This window comes from Canis lupus, chromosome 37 (assembly GCF_003254725.2).
Source record: "Canis lupus dingo isolate Sandy chromosome 37, ASM325472v2, whole genome shotgun sequence".
Taxonomy (NCBI): Eukaryota; Metazoa; Chordata; class Mammalia; order Carnivora; family Canidae; genus Canis; species Canis lupus.
This window is the reverse complement of record NC_064279.1, coordinates 12,485,457-12,511,598: the sequence shown is the minus strand read 5'-3', so window position 1 is coordinate 12,511,598 and position 26,142 is coordinate 12,485,457. Positions and strand designations below refer to the sequence as shown.

Genomic DNA, 26,142 nt, shown 5'->3' with positions numbered 1-26,142 from the left:
GAACTCAAATACATAAAGATAAACCTCTTGATATCCAGATCATAACTTCAAGCCCCACACTGTCCGGAGAGAGTACTTAAAAATAAAATCTTTACAATGAAAATAATAAAATTTATTTTTAAAGAAAGGTACAGAGGTAATAACATGAGCCCATTTTTGATATATAGTTGTGTATAGCAAAGATTTAAAAATGTAAATACCAGACACATATGCAAAATGACTGGACAATTTTAAGTTTCTTCCTTAATTTTTCCTAATAATTTTTCAACAGTGAGTATGTATTCTAATAGTTTTTATTAAATAACAATTTTAAATCTTTATATTGTTTATTACTTTTTAATGAATCTGGTAACAAGCCATGCTTCTATTAGCTCTTATAAACTTTTCACACAATTTTTAATGAATTCTGGGAGTATCCTTATTGATAAAGATGAAAAAGGGAAGCCACTAATGACATCTTTCCTATTATCCAAAATAAAAAAAAAAAATCAGATAAGACTTAAGGTACATGTTTTGAAAATATTTTTTATTAAGTATTTTTTATTTTCTTATTTTTTTTAAGTAAGCTCTATGCCCAACATGAGGCTTTAACTCATGACCTTGAGATCAAGAGCTGCATGCTTTACAGACTGAGGCAGCCAGGCTTCCCCTAAGACACATTTTTAATTTCTGTTCTGAGCAAATCCATGTTACTGGATGATTTTGCTCATACTCCAAGTGATGGACAATGGGATTTATTATATATCTAATGTGAATTATCACTCACAAAAAGCAATAACTATTTTATCTAACAAAAGGAAAAATGTAAGGTCACCAGGTGGCTCAGTCAGTCAAACGTCCAACTCTCATTTTCAGCTCATGTCATGATCTCATGGTCCTGGGATCCAGCCCTGAGTGGGACTCCTCACTAACCAGGGAGTCTGCTTGTCTCCCTGTCCTTCTGCCCTCCCCCTCCCCAGGCACACATGCTTATCCTCTCTCTCTCTCAAACAAATATATATATTTTTAAGATTTTATTTAGTTACTCATGAGAGACACAGAGAAAGAGGCAGAGACGTAGGCAGAGGGAGAAGCAGGCCCTTTGCAGGGAGCCTGATGCAGGACTCAATCCCTGGACCTGAACCTCAGGCAGATGCTCAACTGTTGAGCCACCAAGGCATCCCAATAAATATATCTTTTCAATAAAGGAAAAATAAGTTTCTCAGATCTACTCTAGAAAAAAAACTATAAATTTATTTCATCTACCAACACATTAAAGCAACTCATTAAAATCCTTCTACTTGTAAAAATGTAAGTTCCAAGTCAATCAAAACATTGTTTAAAACTTCTGAATACTTCTTAGATTAGGTATCAATGTTTATATTAATAAATGAAAAAAAGACACACAGATCTTACATGTATCTTTTAAAAAATCCTTAACAATTACTAAGTCCTTTTTTACAAATAAGAAATAAAATCAATCAGGTAAATATCAGCAAATGTTAGTTATAACTTTTTACCATCATTTTAGAATATTTTTACTATCACTTTTTCTAGAGGTTGAAAAAAGAAAACCATTTAAATTTTTACTAAAGATGATCTTAAAATTTTTAACATCAACTGCATTAGTAACCTGCAAAACTACTACTGACAACATTGCTATACATGTGTTTGTGTGTGTTAAAACAGGCAATACCTAGTCACTCTTAATGCTGATAATATATCTGAAGGAGGTTTTTATTAGGAACAATTTAAACACAGTTGTTTCCAGAAGGACAGCACAATCATTTTTCCTTCCTTTGCTCAATTTTCACACTAAATATAATCCACATTTAGAATATTCTTATTTAACGTATTTATTTGGATATTCCTATGCTTAAAACCAGCTATTTAAGAGCACTGAACAAAGAACTTTACCCTTTGCCATATACAATCAACAGATTTATCTTTTTCTACTTTACTGTCAAAAATTACATTTCCACAAAATAAAATGAGCGTCAGTTAACCCAAGCTTGTGATTAGGGCATGATGCTCTAACAAGGCTAAACTGATAGTTAACCCAAGCTTGTGATTAGGGCATGACGCTCTAACAAGGCTAAACTGACAATGTGATCATATATCCAATGAATTAACTTTCATCTACTGCAGGGTTAGAGGCAGCATCAAAACCCCTGCTGGTCAGTTCTCTGGTCACAAGGAGAGCCAGTTGGGTCAAATGTACAGCTGGGTCAGCATAAATCCACTATCAGCATGTTCTATTTATCAACTTTACTACAAACAAATCATGCAAGAGCTGTCATCTGGGAAGAGAAAAACACCAATAATATACCCACTGCATCATGAAACAGATGATAACCTAGGGTGTAAAATCTAAAGTGTAAAATCTATTTTAGTTGCTAAATTGAAAAAATATTTTAAATCCATTTCTATTAATATCTATACTATGAGTTTTAAAATGCCACCACACTAAATTTTTATTCCTATTGCTAAAACAGATAATGGTGGTGGTAATGTTCTTTTCAACTAGATGAAATGTACAAAATATTTAAAAAGATGACTCAATCCCTTTAACCTCTCAGCTTTATTAATCCATATACTTTACCTTTATGTATTAACTGTAATCTAATAAAAACTATACCTTCAAATTACAATAAAAATTATTTTCCGGGGATCCCTGGGTGGCGCAGCAGTTTGGTGCCTGCCTTTGGCCCAGGGCGTGATCCTGGAGACCTGGGATCGAGTCCCACGTCAGGCTCCTGGTGCATGGAGCCTGCTTCTCCCTCTGCCTGTGTCTCTGCCTCTCTCTCTCTCTCTCTCTCTGTGTGTGACTATCATAAATAAATAAAAATTTTAAAAAAATAAAAAAATAAAAAAATAAAAATTATTTTCCAAAGAATAGACAAATCTGTTTCTCTTTTTATTATTATTATGGCACTAACGGCTACCAAATCACTTTTTCACTCTCAATGTCTCTTCTGACCTATAATCCCATAATATGTTGCAAGAGGCAATGGAATTATCAGGTCAGTCCTTTTAGATTTGCCTCTCCTAGAGACTGTGAATTTCCTGAGAATAGTATAGCTTTCTCCAGTCCTTCTTCCTACCTTCAGTCCCTTACAGAGTATGAATTGACACACTACATTATTCATTTGCTCACAGATCAGCCTCTCCTATTAACTACACTATGAAATTCCGGAGACACTAGGTGAGTATCATCAACCCTTTACACAGTGCCAGGCTACAGAAGATTTTTTAATATATTCAGTGGAAAACTGAGCAACTCAACATTTGCCTCTTTCCTATCCCACTCAGAATTAGCAAAGCACCCTCCAAATATGGACCACTGTATTTTTTTTTGCATGCATCTTTGACCCGAGACACATTTTTTCAGTTCCTACTAGCCATACTTTCCCTCTTTGGGAGGGAAAAACCTTGGATTATATCTGGTTCCTTCTCCAACACCAGTAATCCGTACAAGAGAATACAGAGTTCGGTATACATCCAATCAAGTAAAATCTAACAAATCCTTAGTTATTTATGCATCCTTACAAAATTTATGAACCTATACATTCTAATACCTATTTATTTAGTTAGTTTACACTAAGAGTGAAGAATGTTTCACAATATAGCTGTATTAAGAAGGATGCCTGGAGAGACGGAGGTGGGGGGGGGGGGATAGTGAAAAAAAAAAAAATAACATACTTCTTCCATTTCCATCTTCATCCCAAGAGAATTTAAATGGGAAGGGGGAAAAAATGGAGGTAGAACCTGGGATTCAGAAAAATCAACCATAGAGAAAAACAAAAGATGCTGTATTTGCAAACTGTGTGCTTTAACCTCTCCTCCCAAATCATTTTTAAAGGATTTTTTTTTTTTTAGGCCGAAGACTCTTTTGCTTCATCCAGGCGCAGCTGGATCTCATCTCCCCCAAGACACCCCACCTCCACACAGAGAAACAGCGTTACCCCTAGGAGCCCCCGCGCCAAACCAACCATCTCAGGGAAAAATTAAACCATGAGGATCCTCTCCTAATCCTGGCTGAAAAATACAGTTTTTCCCCCCACAGGAAAATTAAGTCTGCTAAAGGGGAATGGGGGGGGGAGGGGGGAGAGGAGATGCTTATTACCGTGCAGTTTCTCAATCTCTATAGGGAGGAAAATGGCAGTAACTTCCAACAAGAGGCAACTGCTCTCCTACTGTATTCCCCGATTAGAAACTATAAAATAAACAAAATCACCAGCCCCTCGAGGCCTTTATAGGACTATAAAACTGAGGCACTTTACTCTGCAGCAACAGAGCCCCTTAAAAATCCTCCAGAGCCTGAGGGAAGGGGGAGGGGGCATCCATCAATCCCCCCACACACACACACAAACACACACGCACACCCCTGCCCTAGGGGGGAACCGAATTCTGTCAAATCCAAGAAACCACACCGTCCGCCTCCTCCGCCCTCGCGAGCCCCGCCGGGCGCCGCGTGCGGGGGCGGCCGAGGGGGAGAAGCAGCGGAGAGGCGGGGACACCACACACGCACGCCCCGCACCGAGGGCTGATTCGGGGCGTTTTAAGGTGTCTCAAAGCCACAATCTCCCGCAGCCGGAGGCTTCTGGCCAAGTCCCGGCCCCAGCTCCCGCCCTGCTCCCCGGCCCCGCCGCGGCCTCGGCCCCCCTCAGGCGCGCGGCCCCGGCCCCGGGGATCCCCCCGCCCCCCCTCACCCCGCCGCGCGCCCGGCCGGGACCGGCTCCGCACCTGGATGTAGTTGTTCTCGCAGTAATCCGCCACCCGTTCCAGATTCGTGTAACTGTCGAAGAGGGCCCGGCGGCCCCCCGGGATTTCCTCCTCCAGCAGCATCTGCAGCTCCGCCATCTTCACATCCTCCTCCTCATACAGACCGCAGAGGTAGCGGCGGCGGCAGCGCCTGGGAAACCCAAGACTGGGAGAGGAGGGGGAGGAGGAGCAGGAGGAGGAGGAGGAGGAGGAGCGGCGGCGGCGGCGGCGGCGGCGGCAACTCGGGAGGAGCGAGAAACACCCCCCTCCCCGGCGCGCCACAGGGGAGGGGGCCGCGGGGCGGGGGCGGGGCGGGGCGCGAGCCGACGGCCTCGGAGGACGGTCACCGCGGCGACGGACGGACCGCCGGGCGCGCGCACGCGCGCTCCCTCCCCTCCGCCCCCGGGCGCCCGAAAAAGATTCCCACCCTCGGCCGCGCGGCCCGCGCCGCCCCTCCCCCACCGCCGGCGTCTCCTAGCGACGGCGGCCGTGGGGCCGGGAGCGCGCGGGAGCCGGGCGCGCCGTTAACCCTTCGGCCCCCGCCAGTTGCGTGACTCGGGACGTGTCCGCCGCGGCCTCCTCGGTGCGGGCGGCGGCTCCGCTGCCTTCCCTCCCGCGCCGCCCGCGCCGCCCGCGCCGCCGCTGGGCGCCGTTCCCCACCTGAGGCCGAGCCCCGGGGTCACGGGACCTGAGAAGAGGAGCCCACAGAACTTCGGCGCGGCTCTAAGTGCCCCCTCGCTTTCCATTTTCCTCTTCTTTGACTCCATCCAGCCTCTTTGGTACAGATAAGCACGTTCCAGTTTCCTAATCCCAAAGGTCGTGCGCCCAGGATTTTCCTGCCCTCCGAGCGCCGCCAGGCTCCCCGCGCGCCGGGCCTCGGCCTGAGGCTCGCCCTCTCCCCCGTTCGCCTCCTCAGGGACGGCCTTTTCTGTCATTTCTCGCCTTCTGTCAACTTCCTCGCCCCCCCCCCCTTTTTTTTCCTTCGTATTTCCTTCGTAGGTCCAGTATTTAAAAGTCTAGAAAAAATGTATTTTGCTGCTGCAAAAATCTCCTTCCTCACAGGACTGGGACATGGATGAAGTAAACGTTGAGGTGAGAGCGCCTTGAAAAACGTAGAAATGCTACAGAAATTCAAGGTAGATCATTTTGATCTTGCGGGGCTCTTCTCGTTCCCCAGATACTGTCTCTGTTTCCCTACATCCTGACTGCTCCACACAATGCGATCTTTAAAAAATTGAAATTTCAGGCCACTCCTGAGCTCTCTCCGTGACCTTAATTTGTGCCGTGGAAAGTCAGGGTTGGCCACATTGGTAGTTCAGAACAGGATCCATTATTTCTTTCTTTTTTTTTCTTTTTCTTTTAAGATTTTATTTATTCATGAGAGGCAGAGGGAGAAGCAGGCTCCATGTAGGGAGCCCGACGCGGGACTCGAACCCGGGACCCCAGATCACGCCCTGGGCCGAAGACAGATGCTCAATCACTGAGCCACCCAAGTGTCCCAGGATCCATTATTTCAACTCTTGTTCTTGCTTTTGTGATGTCTTGGCCCTCCTACAGTGATTCCCACTCCACCCGCCCCCGGATAATAAGGAAACTGTATTCTATACTTTTTCAAAAAATAATTTGCAATGCCATTACAAATTTCTGGAGCAGTCTCTGGTGTTGTTCTATTCACTATATGATGATCTACACATTAACAAATTATTTTGAATTTTCAGTGTGGAACCAAGATTAAAGGATATTGAAAATGTTGGTCCAATTCATCTGTTTTTTTTGTTTTTGTTTTCTTTTTCTTAGTCACTTCAAACATCTGAATTAGTGGTTTGTTGTTTTTTTTTTTTTTTTAAGATTTATTTATTTATGATAGAGGCAGAGACACAGGAGGAGGGAGAAGCAGGCCCCATACCAGGAGCCCAAGGTGGGACTCAATCCCAGGACTCCAGGATCGCACCCCGGGCCAAAGGCAGGCGCCAAACCACAGAGCCACCCAGGGATCCCCTGAATTAGTGGTTCTCAAACTTAAGTGTAAGGAGTGTGTTAAAAATGAAAGCTGTAGGGTCCACACTAGAGATTGATTAGAAGGCAGTGGTGACAGAATGGGGCAGTTACTTAAATAATATATAAACTTGCTTCAAGGAATAAGAAACATGAATAATCAAGCTGAGCAAAACAGATAAAACTTTTCTTTCAGACTAAAGTGAGTTAAAAGGCTACTGTTGAACTATAACAAGCCCACCAGGTGAGTTAAGTGGTAAACAGACTGTATTACACTTATTTCCACCTGGCATTTTCAAATACTGTTTAGCAATTAGCCCAATAAACAGGTCTCCCTGAAAGATGATGGTCATCCTAGGAATCCCTGCCTGAAGATTCTGCTGTTTTCTTAAGCTGGCTTGTGACAACCTCTTTGGATCTTAGCTTTTTTATCTGAAAAAAAAATCAAAGGGTTTAAATCAGGTCGGTTCTCAAAGTTCAGTCTGTAGTGGAATCACCTGGAGGGCTTGTTAAACTACAGGATTGCTGAGCCCACACCCAGGGTTTCTGATCCAGTTGGTCTGGCCCAAATTATAGTTCTAACAAGTTTCCAGGTAATGGCTGATGAGATGGCCCTTCTGGCTCTGAAGGTCTATGATTATAAATTTCTGGCAGCTGGGAATCTACCACTAAGCAAGGAGATACCACCTCACACCTGTCAGAATGGCTAAAATCAACAACACAAGAAACAACAGGTGTTGGTGAAGTTGTAGAGAAAAAGGAACCCTCTTGTTGGTGGGCATGCAAACTGGTGCAGCCACTCTGGAAAACATGGAAGTTCCTCAAAAAAGTTAAGAAGAGAACTACCCTAGATCCAGCAATCACACTACTGGGTATTTACCCCTAAAATACAAAAGCATCAGGATGCCTGGGTGGCTCAGCAGTTGGGTGCCTGCCTTCAGCCCAGGGCATGATCCCAGGGCCTGCCTTCAGCCCAGGGCATGATCAAGTCCCACGTCAGGCTCCCTGCGTGGAGCCTGCTTCTCCCTCTGCCTGTGTCTCTGCCCCCTCCCCACGTCTCATGAATAAATAAAATATTTTTAAAAATATAAAAACACGAATTTAAAGGAATACATGCACACCGATGTTTATTTGCAATAGCCAAGGTATGAAAGCAGCACAGATGTTTATCAATTGATGAATGGATAAAGATATAACATGTATCATCTCTATATAATGGGATATTAGCCATAAAGAATGAAATCTTGCCATCTGCAACAATATAGCTAAAACTAGAGAGTATAATGCTAAGTGGAATAATTCAGTCAGAGAAAGACAAATACCATATGATTCATTCATGTGTAGCATTTAAGAAATGAGCAGGGGGGGGGGGAGACAAACCAAGAACTGACTGTTTTTAGAGAACAAACTGATGGTCACCAGAGGAGAAGGGGGGGTAAATAGGTGATGGGGATTAAGGCATGTACTTATGATGAGTACCCAGTGTCGTATGGAAGTTTTAATCACTATATTGTACACCTGAAACAAATATAACACTGTATGTTAACTAACTGGAATTAAAATTAAAACGTAAAAAACAAAAACAGAAAACCACTCAGCAGAATCTAAGGATCCGAGGATATAGATATACATCTGCTGCTGCTAAGATAATTTAAGCAAAAAGGAAAACAAAAAAATACATGTATCGTGTGCATATATATTATCTGAGTGGTGGGACTGTAAGGTTTTTTTGGTTTTGCTCATCTTTCCTAAAATGAACAGGGATTCTTTTTCTTTTTTTAAAAGATTTACTTCTTGAGGCTCCTGGATAGGGCAGTCAGTTGGACATCCAATTCTTAGTTTCAGCTCAGATCCTGATGCCATGGTTGTGAGATTAAGCCCCATGTCAGGCTCAATGTTCAGAGCAGAATCTGCTTAAGTTTCACTCTCCCTCACCCTCTCCATCACCACCCCCACACACCCACGGACGTGCACCCACATGAGCAGAGGAGGGCCAGAGGGAAAAGGAAGAGAGTATCTCAAGCAGACTACCCACTGAGCACAGAGCCTGACTTAGGGTTTGACAATGACCCCGAGATCACGACCTGAGCCAACACCAAGTCAGACACTCAACTGACTGAGCCACCCAGGCACCTTGAAGATGGATTATTTTTCTAAGAGTTCAGTGAAACTATTATCTCCCAAAATCAAAGCAAATATTTTTATTAGTACTGCCCAAGGTAACACATTTTAAACAATTTTATCATCAGCTTGATTCAAAGTAAGCACTAAACATTCCTAGATTTTTTTACATATTAACCCACTAATGACAAGTACAGCTGATTCTTTTAAAAATCAAATTACAGTTTTTCATAAGCTATACCTTGGCTTTGCCCCCAATTTTAATCCTTGTTATCATCTCTTTTTTTAAAATATTTTATTTATTCATGAGAGACACAGGGAAAGAGGCAGAAACACAGGCAGAGGGAGAACCAGGCTCCTTGTAAGGAGCCTGATGCAAGACTTAAACCCCCAACTCCAGGATCACACCCTGGGCCAAAGGCAGGCGCTCAACCACTGAGCCACTCAGGCATCCCTTCATTACCATCTCTTGAAATAAATAATCTTGTTTTACATCATCTACAGATCTGATAAGCAAGATTTTGGGGTACATCATAGCCTTATGTTAAATAAGTTAAGGCAAAGAAGAGAGCCTGTTGGCTTGTCCTTATAAATCTGTTGCTCAGACCACTATCAATATATGATAGTTCCCCCCCACCCCTTATCCATGGGAAATACTTTCCAGGACCCCCAGTATATGTCTGAAACCTTGGCTAGTATGGAGCCCTACATGTGCTGTTTTCTCGTATACATACATAACTAGGATAAAATTTACTTCATAAATTAGGCACAGTAAGAAATTAACAAGTAACAATGGAACAATTATACTGTAATAAAGGTTATATGACTGTGGTTTCTCTTAAAATATTTTACTGTACTTACCCTTCTTATGATGATGTGAGATGACGCCTACATTAAGTGCATGAATGAGGAACGCCTGGATGGCTCAGCGGTTGAGCATCTGCCTTCAGCTCAGGGCATGACCGTGGATCTGGGGATTGAGTCCCACATTGGGCTCTCTATGAGGAGCCTGCTTCTCCCTCTGCCTCTGTCTCTCTCTGTATCTCTCATGAATAAATAAATAAAATCTTAAAAAAAAAAAAAGTGTGTGAATGAGGTAGGCATTGTGATGAAGTGTTAGGCATCTCCTTCCCAACTACAGTTGATGATGGCAGGTGACTGAAACCACAGAAAGTGAAACTATGGATGGAGGAACCACTGTACCTTAAATTTAGTCAGTTTTTTAAAAGATGTATTTACTTTTAGAGAGAGTGTGTGTGCAAGGTAGGGGTGCAGAGGGAAAGAGTCTTTCAAGTAGACTCCCTGCTGAGCAGGGAGCCCAATGAAGGATTCCATCTCACAACCCATGAGATCATGACCTGAGCTGCAATCAAGAGTCACGTGCTCAACTGACTGAGCCACGCAGGTGCGCCACGCAGGTGCCCCAAATTTGGCCAATTTTGAATGGACCTTAAAAGAGTCAGACTATTCAACATTTCATCATTGTAGCCATAAAACTGATGAAAAAAGTGTCAAATACTTCTGGAATAAAGATGCAGTATGTCTGTGGAATTCCTCTGACATATATCATCCTAATAACTATCCTTAACTGAAGAAATTAAGGCAAAGTACATAATTCAATGCCTGATTGTGTGGGCTCTAAAGAGATAAATGTTACTTAATGGAACTGTTTACATGGCACGTCTTACAACATCTATAAGACATACCCATTCACTCCAGACTTTCTGCTCAGATCCTTTCTGCACACCATTGACATGCTAATTAACCATAATCGTTGTTTTCACTATTAACACTTTGTCCCAAAATTTTCTGTCTTAAATGGCATCAACCTATTAGCTTTAGTATCCTTAACATTATTAAGAGTGTCAATCAGTATGTAGTATAACTGGATTTTCTCATACATTTTTAAAATATATTAAAGAGTAGCATCTATGGCACCTAGAGAATAAAACCAGCTGTTTCATATCTGCACAAAAGTAGTTCCTGTAATATTATCCCTTTTCTTCGTTTTATATTAAATGTTTGGAAACTATTAAATAAGAATGTCTTCCTTCTTCATGAAGATACTTTGTGTAGTTTAACTTTTTTACCTTGACAATTTCTTTCTTTTTCTTTTTTAAGATTTTATTTAATGGGATGCCTGGTGGCTCAGCAGTTGTGCGTCTGCCTTTGGCTCAGGGCATGATCCCAGGATCTCCCTCTGCCTGTGTCTCTGTCTCCCTCACTGTCAGAGAGACAGAGACACAGGCAGAGGGAGAAGCAGGCTCCTCGCAGGGAGCCCAATGTGGGATTGATCCGGGGACTCCGGGATCACGACCTGAGCTGAAGGCAGACGCTCAACCGTTGAGCCACTCAGGTGTCCCAGAATATATATATTTTGATGAAATTTAGGAGAATTCCTTTTTGTGCAATTGTTTTCTGTTAGAGATATTACACTGTACTTAGGAGAAATGCAAGCAGAGGGATTTTTTAAAGTTTTTATTAAAAGTCCAGTTAGTTAACATACAGTGTAAAATTAATTTTAGGTATACAGTATAGCGATTCACCACTTCCATACATCACCCAGTGCTCACCACAAGTGCACTCCTTAACCTCCATCACTTATTTTACCCATCGCCCCCACCCATCTCCCTTCTGGTAACCACCAGTTTGTTCTCTATAGTTGAGTCTGTTTTTTTATTTGCCTCTCTTCCCTTTGCTTGTTTGGTTTGTGTTTTAAATTCCACATATGAGTGAAATCATATGGTATTCATTTTTCTCTGACTTACTTTGCTTAGCATAATAGTCTTAGCTCCATCCATGTCACTGCAAATAGCAAGATTTTATTCTTTATGATTAAGTGATATTCCATTACATACACACACACACACACCATCTTCTTTATCCATTCATCAATTGATGGGACACTTGACCTGTTTACCTAATTTGGCTATTGTAGATAATGCTACTACAAACATCAGGGAACATGTATTCCTTTAAATTACTGTTTTTGTATTGTTTGGGTAAATACTCAGTAGTGAGATTGCTGGATCATTTTAACCTTTAACTTTCTAAGGAAACTCCATACTGTTTTCCAGAGTGGGTTGCTCTAGTTTGTATTCCCAACAGTGCAAGAGAGTTCCTTTTTCTTCACAACTTCACCAACACCTGTTGTTTCTTGTATTGTTGATTTTAGCCATTCTGACAAGTATGAGGTGATATCTCATTGTGGTTTTTTTTTTAAGATTTTATTTATTTATTCATGAGAGATACAGAGAGATAGAGAGGCAGAACATAGGCAGAGGGAGAAGCAGGCTCCATGCAGAGAGCCCGATGCAGAACTCGATCCTAGGACTCCAGGATCATGCCCTGGGCCCTGAGCAGAGGCTCAACCCCTGAGCCACCCAGGCAGGCATCCTTCATTGTAGTTTTGTTTTGCATTTCCCTAATAAGGGATAGTGAGTATTTTTTCACAAGTCTGTTGGCCATCTGTATGCCTTTTTTTGAAAAATGTCTTTTCATGTCTTCTGCCCATTTTTAATTGGATTATTCATTTTTGGGGTGTTGAATTATTTATTTTTTGAGAGAGAGTGCATGCAAGTGGGGTGGGGGATGCAGGAGGGCAGAAGGAAAGAAAGAGAATTTTAAGCAGGCCCTACTCCCAGTGCAGAGCTCAATGCTTAATTCCACAACCCTGAGATCATGACTGAAGCCAAAATCAAGAAGATTTTTATTTTAATGTAGTCCCAATAGTTTATTTTTGTTTTTGTTTCCTTTGCCTCAGGAAACATATCTAGAAAGAAGTTTCTATGGCCAATGTTAAATTACTACCTGTGTTCTCTTCTAGAATTTTTTATAGTTTCAGGTTTCATATTTAGGTCTTTAAACCATTTTGAGGAACGGCTGGGTGCCTCAGCAGTTGGGAGTCTGCCTTCAGCTCGGGGCGTGGTCTTGGGGTCCCGGAATCGAGTTCTGAATCGATCTTGAACTCATAACCTGGAGATGGGGAGTTTTATGTTCCAATGGCCTAACCAGCCCAGTGCCCCTAATCTTTACATTTTTAGGCAAGCTTTATCATCTGAAACTTTGTGATAGTGATATAAACTTTTAGTTTTAGTAATATAAACTTTGGTCTCAATTTTAGGGATATTTATTTAATGGTTAAAAATGTACTAAAGCATTTTTTCAAGAAAAGCTTACTGCAGGGGATCCCTGGGTGTCTTAACAGTTTAGTGCCTGCCTTTGGCCCAAGGACCTGATCCTGGAGTCCTGGGATCGAGTCCCTCCCTGCATGGAGCCTGCTTCTCCCTCTGCCTGTGTCTCTGCCTCTCTCTCTCTCTCTATATATATATATAATGAATAAATAAATAAAATCTTAAAAAAAAAGAAAAGCTTACTGCACAATAAAGCACTCTGTGCTTTATACTTATGAGTTACATTTTATGAAATAAGTTAGAAATTATTGAAAAAATACATCCTCCAAAATTAGTTTGTAAAAAAAAAAAAACCCTCATTTTTAAAAAGTCAGTAGCTCCACAGCCCACAAATCTTATATATATTTTTGTTTTCATTTTTATTGAAAGCCATATTTTTTGTCTCTTTATCATGGAAATTAGAAACATACAGTATGGAGAATGGTATAATGAATATATAAATACCCATTAATTAAAATAACAATAACTTCTTTTTTTTTTTTTAATTTTTTTTTTAAATTTATTTATGATAGTCACAGAGAGAGAGGCAGAGACACAGGCAGAGGGAGAAGCAGGCTCCATGCACCGGGAGCCCGACGTGGGATTCGATCCTGGGTCTCCAGGATCGCGCCCAGGGCCAAAGGCAGGCGCCAAACCGCTGCGCCACCCAGGGATCCCAAAATAACAATAACTTCTATTTTACTTTATCTTCTTATAGTATTCTTTACCAAAGACCTTTAAGTATGTAAACATGACATTTAATCCTTAAACACTTTAGTGTGTGTGTGTGTGTGTATGTATATATATATATATATATATATATATATATATATACATCTGTATTTTGCTACATAGCCACAATATTGTTAGCACATTGAACAAAATCAGCAATAATCCTCTCATACTATCCAATACCCAATGAAAAATATTTTTCAAGAAGAAATTACTCTGAGGAAATATTATATATCCAGAATACAACTTGGAGAGATTTTATTTAAATACTTAGCAATCTGTAATAGTTTCCTTTGAGAGACAACAAAATAGCTCCCTTACTTATGGAAAACAAAAAGAAAAAAAAAATTTAAGTCTTTATTTTAATTACTTGGTGTTTACCACAAGTACACTCACTAATCCCCATCACCCATTTCACCCATTCTTCCCACCCACCTCCCTTCTGATAACCTTCAGTTTGTTTTCTATAGTCAAGGAGAAAACAATGTTTTCCATTAAACTATGACAGTGGGCAATATAAACCCGAAATTGTTCATGGTAATATAGCTCTGTGTATAGGTTTAACAATGGGTAGATAATTTATCTTGAAAGGTATGTTTTTGAAGAAAAAAAATTCCTCAGTTCTTTCATTTCTCCTAAAACTGTCTTTATGTATCCTTCCCCATGAAAAGCACTGCATTTCAGAGCTAAAACATAAAACAGATAATAGTTTCCTCACAGCAGATTACAAATTAGTTCACAAAAACTGATTTCTAAAATTAGCTACTTTTGCTCACCTTTTGTTTAAATTATGTTAAAGATTTTATAAAACTTCAAGCCTCAGAATGTGCAGGGTTTTTATTACTGAAAATTCTACAGTACTGACCTTCATTTAATAACATGAATTGCTAGCAGTTTGAAATACCAGTTGATTATGCATTAATACCATTAGAACCTGTATGCTGAATATTAACTGACCTACATCATAAATTATTTCCAACAGTTGCTAAGTTTTATTTATTACAGTCTGTTTCTTGTTAGTTTCAGTAATATCGTAAACCAAGAGGTTATACTTTGACAAAATTGCTAACTAAATACCACAGTGCATGGTAGTTAAGTGTTATATATGCAATACAAGGTTGATAAAAATAAGGATATTCTTGACCACTGATTGTTATGTTCATGAAATGGAATGTGGAAGAGGTTAACAGCAAAAAAATGGTTCATGATTTTGTCAAAGTAATTTTATGTAGCCTCTTGGAAAGAAAGGATAACAGAATAATTTTGATATTTTGAAATGGAAGGGAACACTGAATTTAACTACACTTAAAAATACATCAGTAGGATTTCTTCCTTCCTCCTCCACAGGAATTAACAATATATTTCTCACAGATTTCTGTTAGCTACTTCTATTATCTAAATGTCTACCCCTATGAATAAGTGAATGACTCATATCACTGAAATATTTCATAGGGTTTTATGATGATATTTCACAGAAAATTTCCATTTTACCTTTCAGCTGAAAAATCTTTGGCAGTTATGATTAAAATACAGGAAAAGTAAAAGTTCCGTCAGTGAAATGGGGGTTCAAGATGAGATTTTTTTACTGTACTAGAACACTTCTGCAACTTCAATATACATGTGTACTATGAAATTGCTTTTTTTTTTTAAGTCTGGCAGCTATGTATTGCTTATTGTGTAGGTAATTTTAAGATATCCGACAGAAGTTTAAACCACTAAATGATAAATAATAAATGAAACACTTATGGTTATTTGCAAAGATAGCTAGCATACAACCAGGAAGTATAGCACTTAAAAACCACTGAGTCACAGCACCATGCCATGTAAGGTCAGATGTGTCCAGGGTTGGCCTCCTGGGGTGCAACCGGTTAAGTCTCACAGAACCCCACTACTCAGATGGGCCCTATGCTTTGGGGTAGAATACTTTGAGGGCACTGTAGTAAATTCTTAAAAATTTTATTTTTTTAATTTGTGTTTTATAACTGGAGCCAAATAGGATGACACAGCATGCACTGAAGGCTTGGAGACTACTACCTGGCTTCCCTTCTCAGGTTCTCAGTGACAAACTACCTGCTGCCTGGTACCCTGGGCCCCACCTGACCTCCATCTCCTACCCCTGAAGTGAGCATTGAGGCCTTTTGCCCAGGGCGGCAACAGGATTACATTACCAGGGGAGCTGGTGAGGAAGGCCCACTTTCTGCCATGGTCACCCTCCATGGGGAGGTCTGGGCTCCCACAAGTGATTTCTCTGGAGCATCTTGAGGCAGAGCAAGGAAGCAGTCATCCCTGCCTTGGGCTGGCCACACCACAGCATGTTCACTGACTGGTCAGGGTTCCCTTGCCTACCCCTGATCCAGGTAAGTAATGTGTCTTGGAGTGGAGATTTCAATCTCTTAGGGAATCCCATAGGGGTTATTCACCTACTTTGAAAATAGCAGGCCCACAGGAAGAGAGATTGACTTTGTCTTAAGCTAAGGTCCCATATTCTCATTTTGCACTGGGTCCCACAAATTATGCAGTCAGCCCTAATTTATGGCTCTTACAATCAAAATAAACTAAAAAATCTTTATAAACATTATAGCACAGGGGAGTGCCTGGTTGGCTTAGTTGGTTAAGCATCTGACTCTTGATTTCGGCTCAGACCATGATCTCAGGGTCCTAAGATCAAGCCCAGGGTTGGGGTCTGCACTCAGAGGGGAGTTTGTTTGAAATTTTCTCTCCCTTTGCCCCTGCCCCTGCCCATGCATGTACATTCTCTCTCAAATAAATAAAGAAATCTTTTTTAAAACCTATCACAGCATGGACTGTGGGGCATCTCTTTTCAAGTGTTGTTTGTTTTTAGGAGGCTATTATCTTATTTCTCTCAGTTATCAATACATAGTACACTAATTTAGCCAGTTCTTTTTGCATTGGGGCCTTTTCTTTATTTCTTCTTTTTAAAAAATTCTTCCTTTAGAGTAAGATGAAACAAAAAGGAAATCTAAACATGTTTTTTAAAAAAGTATAAATAAGCCCGAACATATTCCCATATAAAATAACCTCTCCCAGTTTAAATTTCCCCCTTTTGGGCAGCCCCCGTGGTGCAGCGGTTTAGTGCCGCCTGCAGCCTGAGGTGTGATTCTGGAGACCCAGGATCGAGTCCCATGTCGGGCTCCCCACATGGAGCCTGCTTCTCCCTTTGCCTGTGTCTCTGCCTCTCTCTCTCTCTCTCTCTCTCTCTGTGTGTCTCTATGAATAAATAAATAAAATCTAAAAAATAAATAAATTTCCCCCTTTTATATGGGGATTGGATTAGAAAATTTCTATGGATTCTCTTAAATGTAACATAGTATTATAAAGCCTATTAAAACTTTAAAAGAGAATCAAAGCTTACACATTAATCATACTTCTGAGCTCAGTTAATTGTCTTCAGGGATTCTTAAATTACTATAAACATTCATTTTTTTTTAAAGCTGTAGAGGAACTACAATATAAAAACATGAACAGCTCTTAAGCAAATATCTCAAAATTTAGGCATCCGTGTTAAGATTAAGAGTTTTTTTTTTTTAAGATTTTCTTTATTTGAGAGAAAGAGAGACATAGAGAAAGAGGGAGAGTGAAAGGGAGAAGCAGACTCCCCATTGAGCAGAGAGAAACTGCTGTGGGGCCTGATCTCAGGGCCCCAAGATGACGATCCAAGCCAAAGGCAGACACCCAAATGACTAAGCCAGGTAGGTGCTTCAAGATTAAGAATTCTTAAGAAAAAGTCATAGTTACTGTTATGAAAAGACACTGGGAACTACTCCCTTATTCCTCTACTTAATAAATTCACATTTCCTAAATTAAGGATGAGAATTCCTTCCTCCTAAACTTATCTTCTTCAAATCCTACTACTCTTTTCTTGGCCCTTCATGTGCAAAGTAGAGCCTGAGAGTCAAGAGTATCCTAAATAGGATAAAAGGAAGTAAAAGGTCTATTAATGGTATCTGTCTAGTGGTGCTGGATTGGAGTTTAGGCCAGAAGGAGCTTCTAAGGTGTCTCTGGGCACATGCCTGGCCATTGTAGAGAAGTCTCTTGTGGTTCTAAGTTAACCTATGATATCAACTGTGGTTTAGATTTAGATAATTTCAGGGAGACTGGATCAGTTTGGGGGTTAACCAAAATATTTGGCCCAGATTTTCCCATACTCCCTAAGACTCTCCTTAAATCTCCAAAATAAGAAAAAACTGAAACTCCTAACAGATGCATGGTTTGACTTCAATCCAAAATTTCACCTGGGTTTGAAACCAGATCTCTGATGATGGAGAGAACAAGAAGACATTCATCCTGGTGGGACTTTTATGCTACAGAACTGCCCTATTGCTTGATTTGCATCTTCCAAAATTATAGAATTTCCACAGGGCACCATGCACATAGAAATACACCACAGTGCCCAATTCTTATGATTAAACCCTATACTGGTACTGGGAAAGATGAAAACCTCAAAGAGACAGACATAAAATTTATACACACATTAAGAAAGGTTGTCATGGCAACTTTACTTGAAGATATGTATTTTTAAATCTAAGTAAATTTAACATTCAAAACACATTTGCATCTCCCTCAAAGGTTCTGTATCAAGAGTATTTTTTAAAAAATTTTCCAATTCCTTCTGAAGCTACACCTCCTTGAAAGCTTAACAAAATCCTTTGAATATAATAGCAGCATACTTAAACACATATTTTCAGAAGGATATAAGAAAAAAATCCAAAGTAAAAGACCAGTAATCTTCCTGGTTCCAGAAGCCCTAGGCTTCTCTGTCTAAAATTTAAAATTGTAAGCAGGCCATGCCATATAATCTCTACAAGGCTCTTTTAAGCTCTCAACATCAATTCTCTATTAGCTGATGGCCTTGCAACACAAGCAACAAATCATGAAAGTGGAACACACCTAGTGCTGCCGTATATTTAAGCAACAATTCACAGATGACCACAATAAATATTTTTCCTTAACCTAGTCAAACCGATTCTTAGTATAGTTTCATCTCACCCTGAAAGTTCTACAGTATTCTTCTTTAGCATCAATGTTGACGGTTTTACTTGATAAGACCCCTAGATTCTTCTCTTGCTCATAACGAAAATAGCAAAAATCATGGTTTGCCATCTAATAGTTCCTGTTCTTCCCTCCCTACAGCCTGTAACTGAATGAAGCCTTCCAAGTGTCATGTAATCATCTAGAAGTTCTTTCCTATGTATGTCCCTTTAAGCTGCTAACCTAAAGGATCCTTGAGCTACTTTCAAAAGCCAGGACCTACAGAGCTGAGTGCTAGATGCTAGAAGGTTAAGCTCTAGGATGTCGAGATTTTAGGGTTGCCTATCCTGGGGTAGAGCACAGAAAAGAGAGAACACAGTTCTAATGTCATGTCTGTTTTGTTCATTGTTACATTTCCACTGCCTAGTCTAAGACTTGGCATGCTCAATAAAAAACTGTTTCCAGACTAAATAAGTCTCATGTCTTTGGATGGGAATATAAGTCAGGACTGCAGTGTAAGGGAGAATCAGCAGAGCTACTGGGTGCTGTACTCTCACAGGGAAAAGAGGTAAAGACAAGGGAGTGAGAGAATATGGAATTCAGAACGGCACCTGGGTGGCTCAGTTAAGTGTCTGCCTTTGGCTCAAGTCGTGATCCTGAGTCCCCGGACAGCTCTATGTCAGGGCTCCCTGCTCAGCAGGGAGTTTGCTTCTCCCTTTCCATCTGCCCCTTCTCCTCCTCCTCTCTTTCCCTCTCTCTCCAAATAAAGAATATAGAATTCAGGTGGTTTGGTTCTAAGACTATAGTTGTTCCTAAGCTAGAGAGCCTCTGGACCACACATAGTTTAAGGAACCAGCCAAGACAGACATTCCTTAAGACTACTATTTGTCTCCAGGTCATGTTGGACAAAAAGGGTTCTGTTCTTCAGAAGACTCATTCCATGAAATAGTGGTTTTACAGAATTAAAGGTGAAACTGAAAAAAGGGGAACCTACATCAAAAACATGAGGAAGGGATGCCTGGGTGGCTCAGCAGTTGAGCGTCTGCTTTTGGCTCAGGGAGTGATCCTGGAGTCCTGGGACTGAATCCCACATCAGGCTTCCTGCGTGGAGCCTGCTTCTCCCTCTGCCTCTCTCTCTCTCTGTCTCTCATGAATAAATAAAAATCTTAAAAAAAATTAGGAACATTCAGGGTTATGTCAGTTAAAATAAGTTTCTCTACAGATGAACTTCTCAGCACTTCTGATATATCAATATGTATTATAAATATCTGAGAAAAAATATAGAGAATCTGAGAGTGAGTATGATTAAGTTACCTTTTCCTCAGAATATCACAAGACAGTGTTCCATGAAACATACTTTAGGAAATCATGCTCTCGCTAACCTAATTTAAAAAAAAAACTGTGTTCCTTAAAGATTTCCTGGTTTAATGATAAGATATAGAAGGAAGAAAGGACTACTTGCTTACCCAACTATTTTGGTTGACATTTTGTATAATGACAAAAAAATCATTATAAATCTATGTTCATACCTAGTATAGACACCACCAAAAAGATGTCCACAAAACATTTTAAATATGTCTAGTCATGGGATATTTAGCATATCACAAAGTTCTACTAGCATTAGAGGTAGTTTGGCTACCTAGAAAACTCAACTATTTAGTAATCACCTTTACTTTATTCTACATGCACAGAAAACCTCAAAGAAGATTTCAATCATTTCTTCAAAAATACTGATTGCCTTTTCTTTTTTTATATATTTATTCATGAGAGACACACACAGAGAGAGAGAGAGAGAGAGAGAGAGAGAGAGAGAGAGGCGAGACATAGGCAGAGGGAGAAGCAGGCTCCATGCAGGGGGGCCTGACGTGGGACTTGATCCCAGGACTCCAGGATCATGCCCTGGGCCAAAGGCATGTGACAAACCAACCACTGAGCCACCCAGGGATCCCCCGACTGCCTTTTTGACAATCTTTACAACTTTATAACATACTTAAAATGGTCAAGTAAAGTTTTGTTTCCTACTATCCTGTGTTAAAAATTATAACAAGAATTTGCAAGTATTTCAGATATAAATAAAATTGTGGGTTTTTTTTTTAATTACCAAACGGGATATTATTTACTTGTGACATTTTATTACATGCTATAACAAGATGCATTCCCAGTTTCTAGAAAGCCCCAAACTGTAAATCGATTACACAAGGGAGTTGAATGGAAGAGGAATGTCCTTCCTGCCCCTTTGTTTATCGCCTAGATGTTTTTAAAAATGGTTCCTAACTCCAGTTTTACAATTATCCATTCAGTTACTCAGTGTCATCAAAATAAATGTAGTGCTTAATTCATAGATTTTTATCTTATTTATTTTATTTTCAGTTTAAGTCTATTCCCCTCTTACCCCCTAAAATCTATTCCCCAAAGCCCTTATAAAAGTAACAAAGGAAAATGTTTAAAATTCATTAAGTGAAAAGCAAACCATATTGTTATGATGGCAATGTGTAAAAATATATGTATGTGGAAACAGGAAAAAAATTAATCAATTATAGATATGGCTGAGTTGGTAGCATCAGTTTTCTTTAAGATTTCTTTTTTTTTTAAGATTTATTTTAATACTGCTTTTACAATACCCTTTTTAGTCAGTTTCTTTAACAATTATGAACACTACATCATTGGAAACTATAGCTTGATTCCCCCTTAAATAACAAAATACGTCAATAAACCCCACTGAAGATACTAATTTGAAATTTAGATCATTTACTTTCTATTTCTTAGCAACTATATGCCTGTATTCATTTATAGTATTTTTTCCAGCAGGAATGAAAAAACATGCTCTAAAGGACTAAAGAAAGGTATATAAAGTATTTGGTTTATAACAAATGCTCCTTCCACTCCCCTTTCTACTTGAGCTTAACTCTTGCTGTAAATTCAGTCTCACTCCTTTTTATCAGTGGAAGGCACACACAGTGCCTCAAAGCAACATTATACTAAGCCTTTCTGGCTGTGCTGATTTCCTCTGACTTCTGTAGTAACAGTAACTGCTTTCTTGTCCTACCTACCCACCCACCCCCACCCCCCTTCTCCCTTTCTACCTTAATCATTGGTCTTACTACTTAGGAAACAGGCAGAGGACTGGCTGAGGAGAGAAATAAGGTCACTAGTATCAATTTGTTGATATTATATAAACCTGCCCTTGAAAATAGTGTCCATTTCTCTCACAAGCTATCCTCTCATAACTACTGACCTTACTTACTCCGTGATATTTACTGGCCCATGCCCTCAGTTTTAGAGACTCAGTAGAATTGTTTAAACAGTTTTCAATCTGTCAATATAACCACATGTGAAAAAAGTACATTTTATAGGTTAACAGCACTTTTCATGGATCTGGAGAAAAAAATGAAGATGGCTTCAAGAGAAGAATCTTAATCTGTTTGCCCCAGAGTCCAAAAACAACAACAGAGACTCTTTAAGATTTCTTCCTAAAAGCTGAAATGCCACCTCAATCTGAATTTAATTATATTTTTCTTAGGATAGAAGAGTAATTTCAGGGGCACCTGGGTTGCTCAGTCAGCTAAGCCTCTGCTGTCAGCTCAGGTCATGATCCCGGGGTCCTGGGATCAAGCCCGCAGCAAGCTCCCTGCTCAGTGGGGGAGTCTGTTTCTTCCTTTCCCTTTGCTGTTCCCCCTGCTTGTGCTCTCTCAATTGCTCTCTCTCAAATACATAAATAAATAAATAATATTTTTAAGAGTAATTTCATTTCTTAAATGCTCACTGCAACACCTAGACTATTCTATGCCTTAGCAACTCAGATGTACCAATATATAAATTACTCTTTTGATAAATGGAGGAGGAAGTAAAGCCATTTTCAGTGTTGAAAGGAATAACAATACTTGCAAAAGGGAAGAGGAGAGAAAAAGAAATGATGAAAATCTGTGCTTACTTTCTGAGTGAGAAGGATATTAATGTTTCAATTGTAGAAAATGCTACTTGTTCTTAAGATAGTACATGTAGAGGGCAGCCTGGGTGGCTCAGGGGTTTAGCACCGCCTTCAGCCCAGGGTGTGGTCCTGGAATCCAGGGATCAAGTCCTCCTATGTCAGGCTCCCCTCATGAAGCCTGCTTCTCCCTCTGCCTGTGTCTCTGCTTCTCTCTCTGTGTCTCTTATGAATAAATAAGTAAAAATAAAAATAATTTTTAAAAGATAGTACATGTAGAGAACATTATATATAATCTGTCTGTAGAGAACATTATATATAATCTGTCTGTAAAAATTATAAGTGGATATAAAAGAGAGCAGAAGCAGCTACCCCAGAAATTTATGACTGGCTAACTCCAAGTAGTGGGACTACAGGTGAGTCAGTTTCCTATTTTTGTGTTTCTGTATTTCCAAAATTTTTCTACAGCAAACCTATATAATTTTCATGACAAAAAAATAGAACATTTTGTTTTAAAATATAAACTATTTTAAGATAAACAAGACAAATACATTTTTACATAGGGTCTATAAATAAGATAGAATCTACTTATATAAAAAAAAATGGAACTGCACATTTGTGGGCCAGATAAAACAGCATGCGAGTTTGTCATTTTTCCCAAACACATGCACAGAATCAATTCTGCCTTGAATTTTATTAGCACAAAGTGTGGAAGAGCCCTTTCTTTCCATAATCTTTTTTTTGTTGTTGTTTTTTTAAGGGAAGGAGAGAGAAAGAAAGAAAAAGACAGGGAGGAAGGAAGGAGTGGGAGAGAGAGAATCTTAAGCAGGTTCCATGTCCAGCACGAACCCTGACCTGGGGCTTGATCTCAGGACCCTGAGATCACCAGCTGAGCTGAAATCAAGAGTCAAATGCTTAACTGAAGCACTCAGGTGTCCTATGCTGGTGTTTTTAACAATAAACTTCTCAATAGTCAAAAAGAATGCAGATCAAAATCAGATAAGAAGTAGTTTTAAAAAACCCAAAAAGCTACAAAACTTAGGAGTCCTGCTACAAGCCATTACTGACACTGAGGGTATGCAATTTTAGTCATTTGATAAATATAAAGGGCCGAGTAAGGACAACAGTGAATGGATAAACTTATACATGGTTAACAGTATTTTTATTTTTTAAAATCCACTAGAAGATAATTTATGTGTAATGTGTTTAGTCACATAACCACAGATAAAATTTGCTTATTTACCTGATTCTTTTATTTTCCTTAATTCAAATCATTATTAGTAATTATACATTGGCTTATATGTTGGCAGTATGCCAATTCCCTCACTCTCTGTTCAGCTGCCCTATTTTTCCCTTTATCATTGCTGATCAGGTCTCACTTGCTTTAAAATTCTCCTCATCTCATCTGATTTTACTGACACTTGGTCTACGTATCAATTGCCTACTCTAACTTTCCACTGCCAGTTTCTAAACCAATTAAGGTACTTGGATAATAAAGGAAGATGCTCTATATACACAAAACCATACAAAATGATAGGAGGGAATTTAACAGTGTGCCTTTTTGAAATAACATGATGCTGAGAACTAAGAATACATTTTACTTAAAGTTTTAGAATTTAAATTATTCCATAAATTAACTATTTTCATCAGATATAAAAGCGGCATCTAATCTCTTAAAATCTATTTTAACCACTCCTAACTAGTTTTAAAATGTTAGCTATCTGACCATAAACACAGCATAAAATAACTCAATAACTAGAGTAGTCTTGAAACTAAAATTACAAGAGGAATTGAGCAGTGTCAAAAATAAACCCACTTGCAAACAGTTATCATTTTTCTCCCTTTCCTCTCTATCTGCACTTGGCATATTTCCTCCAGTTGTTGTCTTAAAAAAAAAAAAGGTTCCTCAAGAACAATGTAACCAAAAAAAGTGGACTAAACTACAGTGTTATCAATAAAAAGTACTAAATATAAAACTTATCAGTACAAGGTGTAAATTTTCAAAGCCACTTAAAATATTTTTAAAATAGCCCCAATATTTCTTTGCTTACTAGTGAGACTGACCTTTTTTCCTAAAGGTTGAATTGCTACTTCCTCCTCTAAAAGCTGTTTATGTCTTTTGACCATTTATCTATTATGTTTTCTTACCAACTTATACAAGCTATTTATATATCATATGTATATCATATGGATATTATCCCTGTCATATGTTTTGTAATGTTTGTTTTCTTTTTTAAAATTTGGTTTTGGGGGATCCCTGGGTGGCACAGCGGTTTGGCGCCTGCCTTTGGCCCAGGGCGTGATCCTGGAGACCCGGGATCGAATCCCACATCAGGCTCCCGATGCATGGAGCCTGCTTCTCCCTCTGCCTGTGTCTCTGCCTCTCTCTCTCTCTCTCTGTATGACTATCATAAAAAAAAAAAAAAAAAAAAAAAAATTGGTTTTGGTTTTTAGTTGGTGCTTTCTTGTTTCATAATCATTAAGTTCATTATATGACATAATAACAACAAATTAGGGATTCAGTTTTTCCCACAAATAAGAATTGGTTAAGTAATATAGTGCTACTAAAATTTCCGGCAAAACAGAAGGTAAGACAAGCCTCAATCTTAGTTTGTCACTTAGGTGGCACTTCAAAACACATTCAGTAGTTTCCAAATGACTCAGAACCATTCAAAATTATGAGCTTTGTATAAGTCATGAAATGAACACTATTATCTGGGAGGCATAAAAGTAGGCAAGTACAAGGTAGGTCACTCAACCTAATAACAATGATTAAACTTAAACTAATTTATACTCAGAAAATAAAAATGTTAATTCAAGAAATAAAATTATGGAAAGTCCTTGTTTTCCCCCTTTAAAGTGATGTAAAGTATGAAAAGAAGTTGGGATGTTTTCCTTTTATGAATATTCAGAAAACATGATTCCCCAAAGTGTGTAAAATAATGTCTCTCTTCAAGAAATTTAGAGATCAAACTAAGAAAAATAATATGAAGATACTGTCATAGAAAGTGATAAAACAAAACAAAAACTAAAAAACAGAAAGTGATTAAACAAAAATTAAAATAGAGAGCTTCCTGTTAGAACTATCATTATATTGATGCAATAAAGTATAAATGTATATCATGCATTAAGAAAATCTGATATACAAAAATCCAAATTTACATAATGAAGTATGAGTAGGTATAGTATTACTTGGTTTATAAAAAGATTCAATATAGATTTTCTAAACCATCATTTTCCTTCAGAAAGTTAAACATATAAAATTTTAATATCTCTTTGAGACAGTGATCCAAGTTTCTTCCTTGGATGATGTTACCAGTTCATACTTAGTTTCAATAAGTTGTCCCTCCACGGAAAGTAGGTGCAGCCTCCTCACCAATACACTCAGAAGAACTGTGGCCACCATATATGCAAACCTAGTCAGGAAGAAAGTCGACTGGTTACTAAAGATTAACAATAACACTT

General features: G+C 39.2%; 2 protein-coding genes and 1 long non-coding RNA gene across 56 annotated transcripts in view; 1 reads left to right on the top strand and 2 right to left on the bottom strand.

Moving 5' to 3' along the window:
• ABI2 (abl interactor 2) overlaps nucleotides 1-4,860 on the bottom strand; it is a 119,076-nt gene extending 114,216 nt beyond the window's left edge. For all 48 annotated transcript variants that reach the window (XM_025442227.3, XM_025442232.3, XM_025442231.3 and 45 more), the window contains exon 1: nucleotides 4,726-4,860. In XM_025442227.3, coding sequence (XP_025298012.1) covers nucleotides 4,726-4,842 — 117 coding nt within the window. In that variant the 5' untranslated portion in view covers nucleotides 4,843-4,860. The remainder of the gene's footprint in view (nucleotides 1-4,725) is intronic.
• LOC125754510 (uncharacterized) lies at nucleotides 4,741-6,495 on the top strand. The gene is made up of 3 exons (XR_007408923.1): nucleotides 4,741-4,875; nucleotides 5,743-5,835; nucleotides 6,108-6,495. It is a non-coding gene; the product is annotated as an uncharacterized LOC125754510 (long non-coding RNA).
• A 4,827-nt stretch (nucleotides 6,496-11,322) lies between these two features.
• LOC112656409 (cytochrome P450 20A1) overlaps nucleotides 11,323-26,142 on the bottom strand; it is a 70,276-nt gene continuing 55,456 nt past the window's right edge. For all 7 annotated transcript variants that reach the window (XM_025441732.3, XM_025441733.3, XM_035710780.2 and 4 more), the window contains one exon: nucleotides 11,323-26,093. In XM_025441732.3, the coding sequence (XP_025297517.1) occupies nucleotides 25,943-26,093 (151 nt within the window). In that variant the 3' untranslated portion in view covers nucleotides 11,323-25,942. The remainder of the gene's footprint in view (nucleotides 26,094-26,142) is intronic.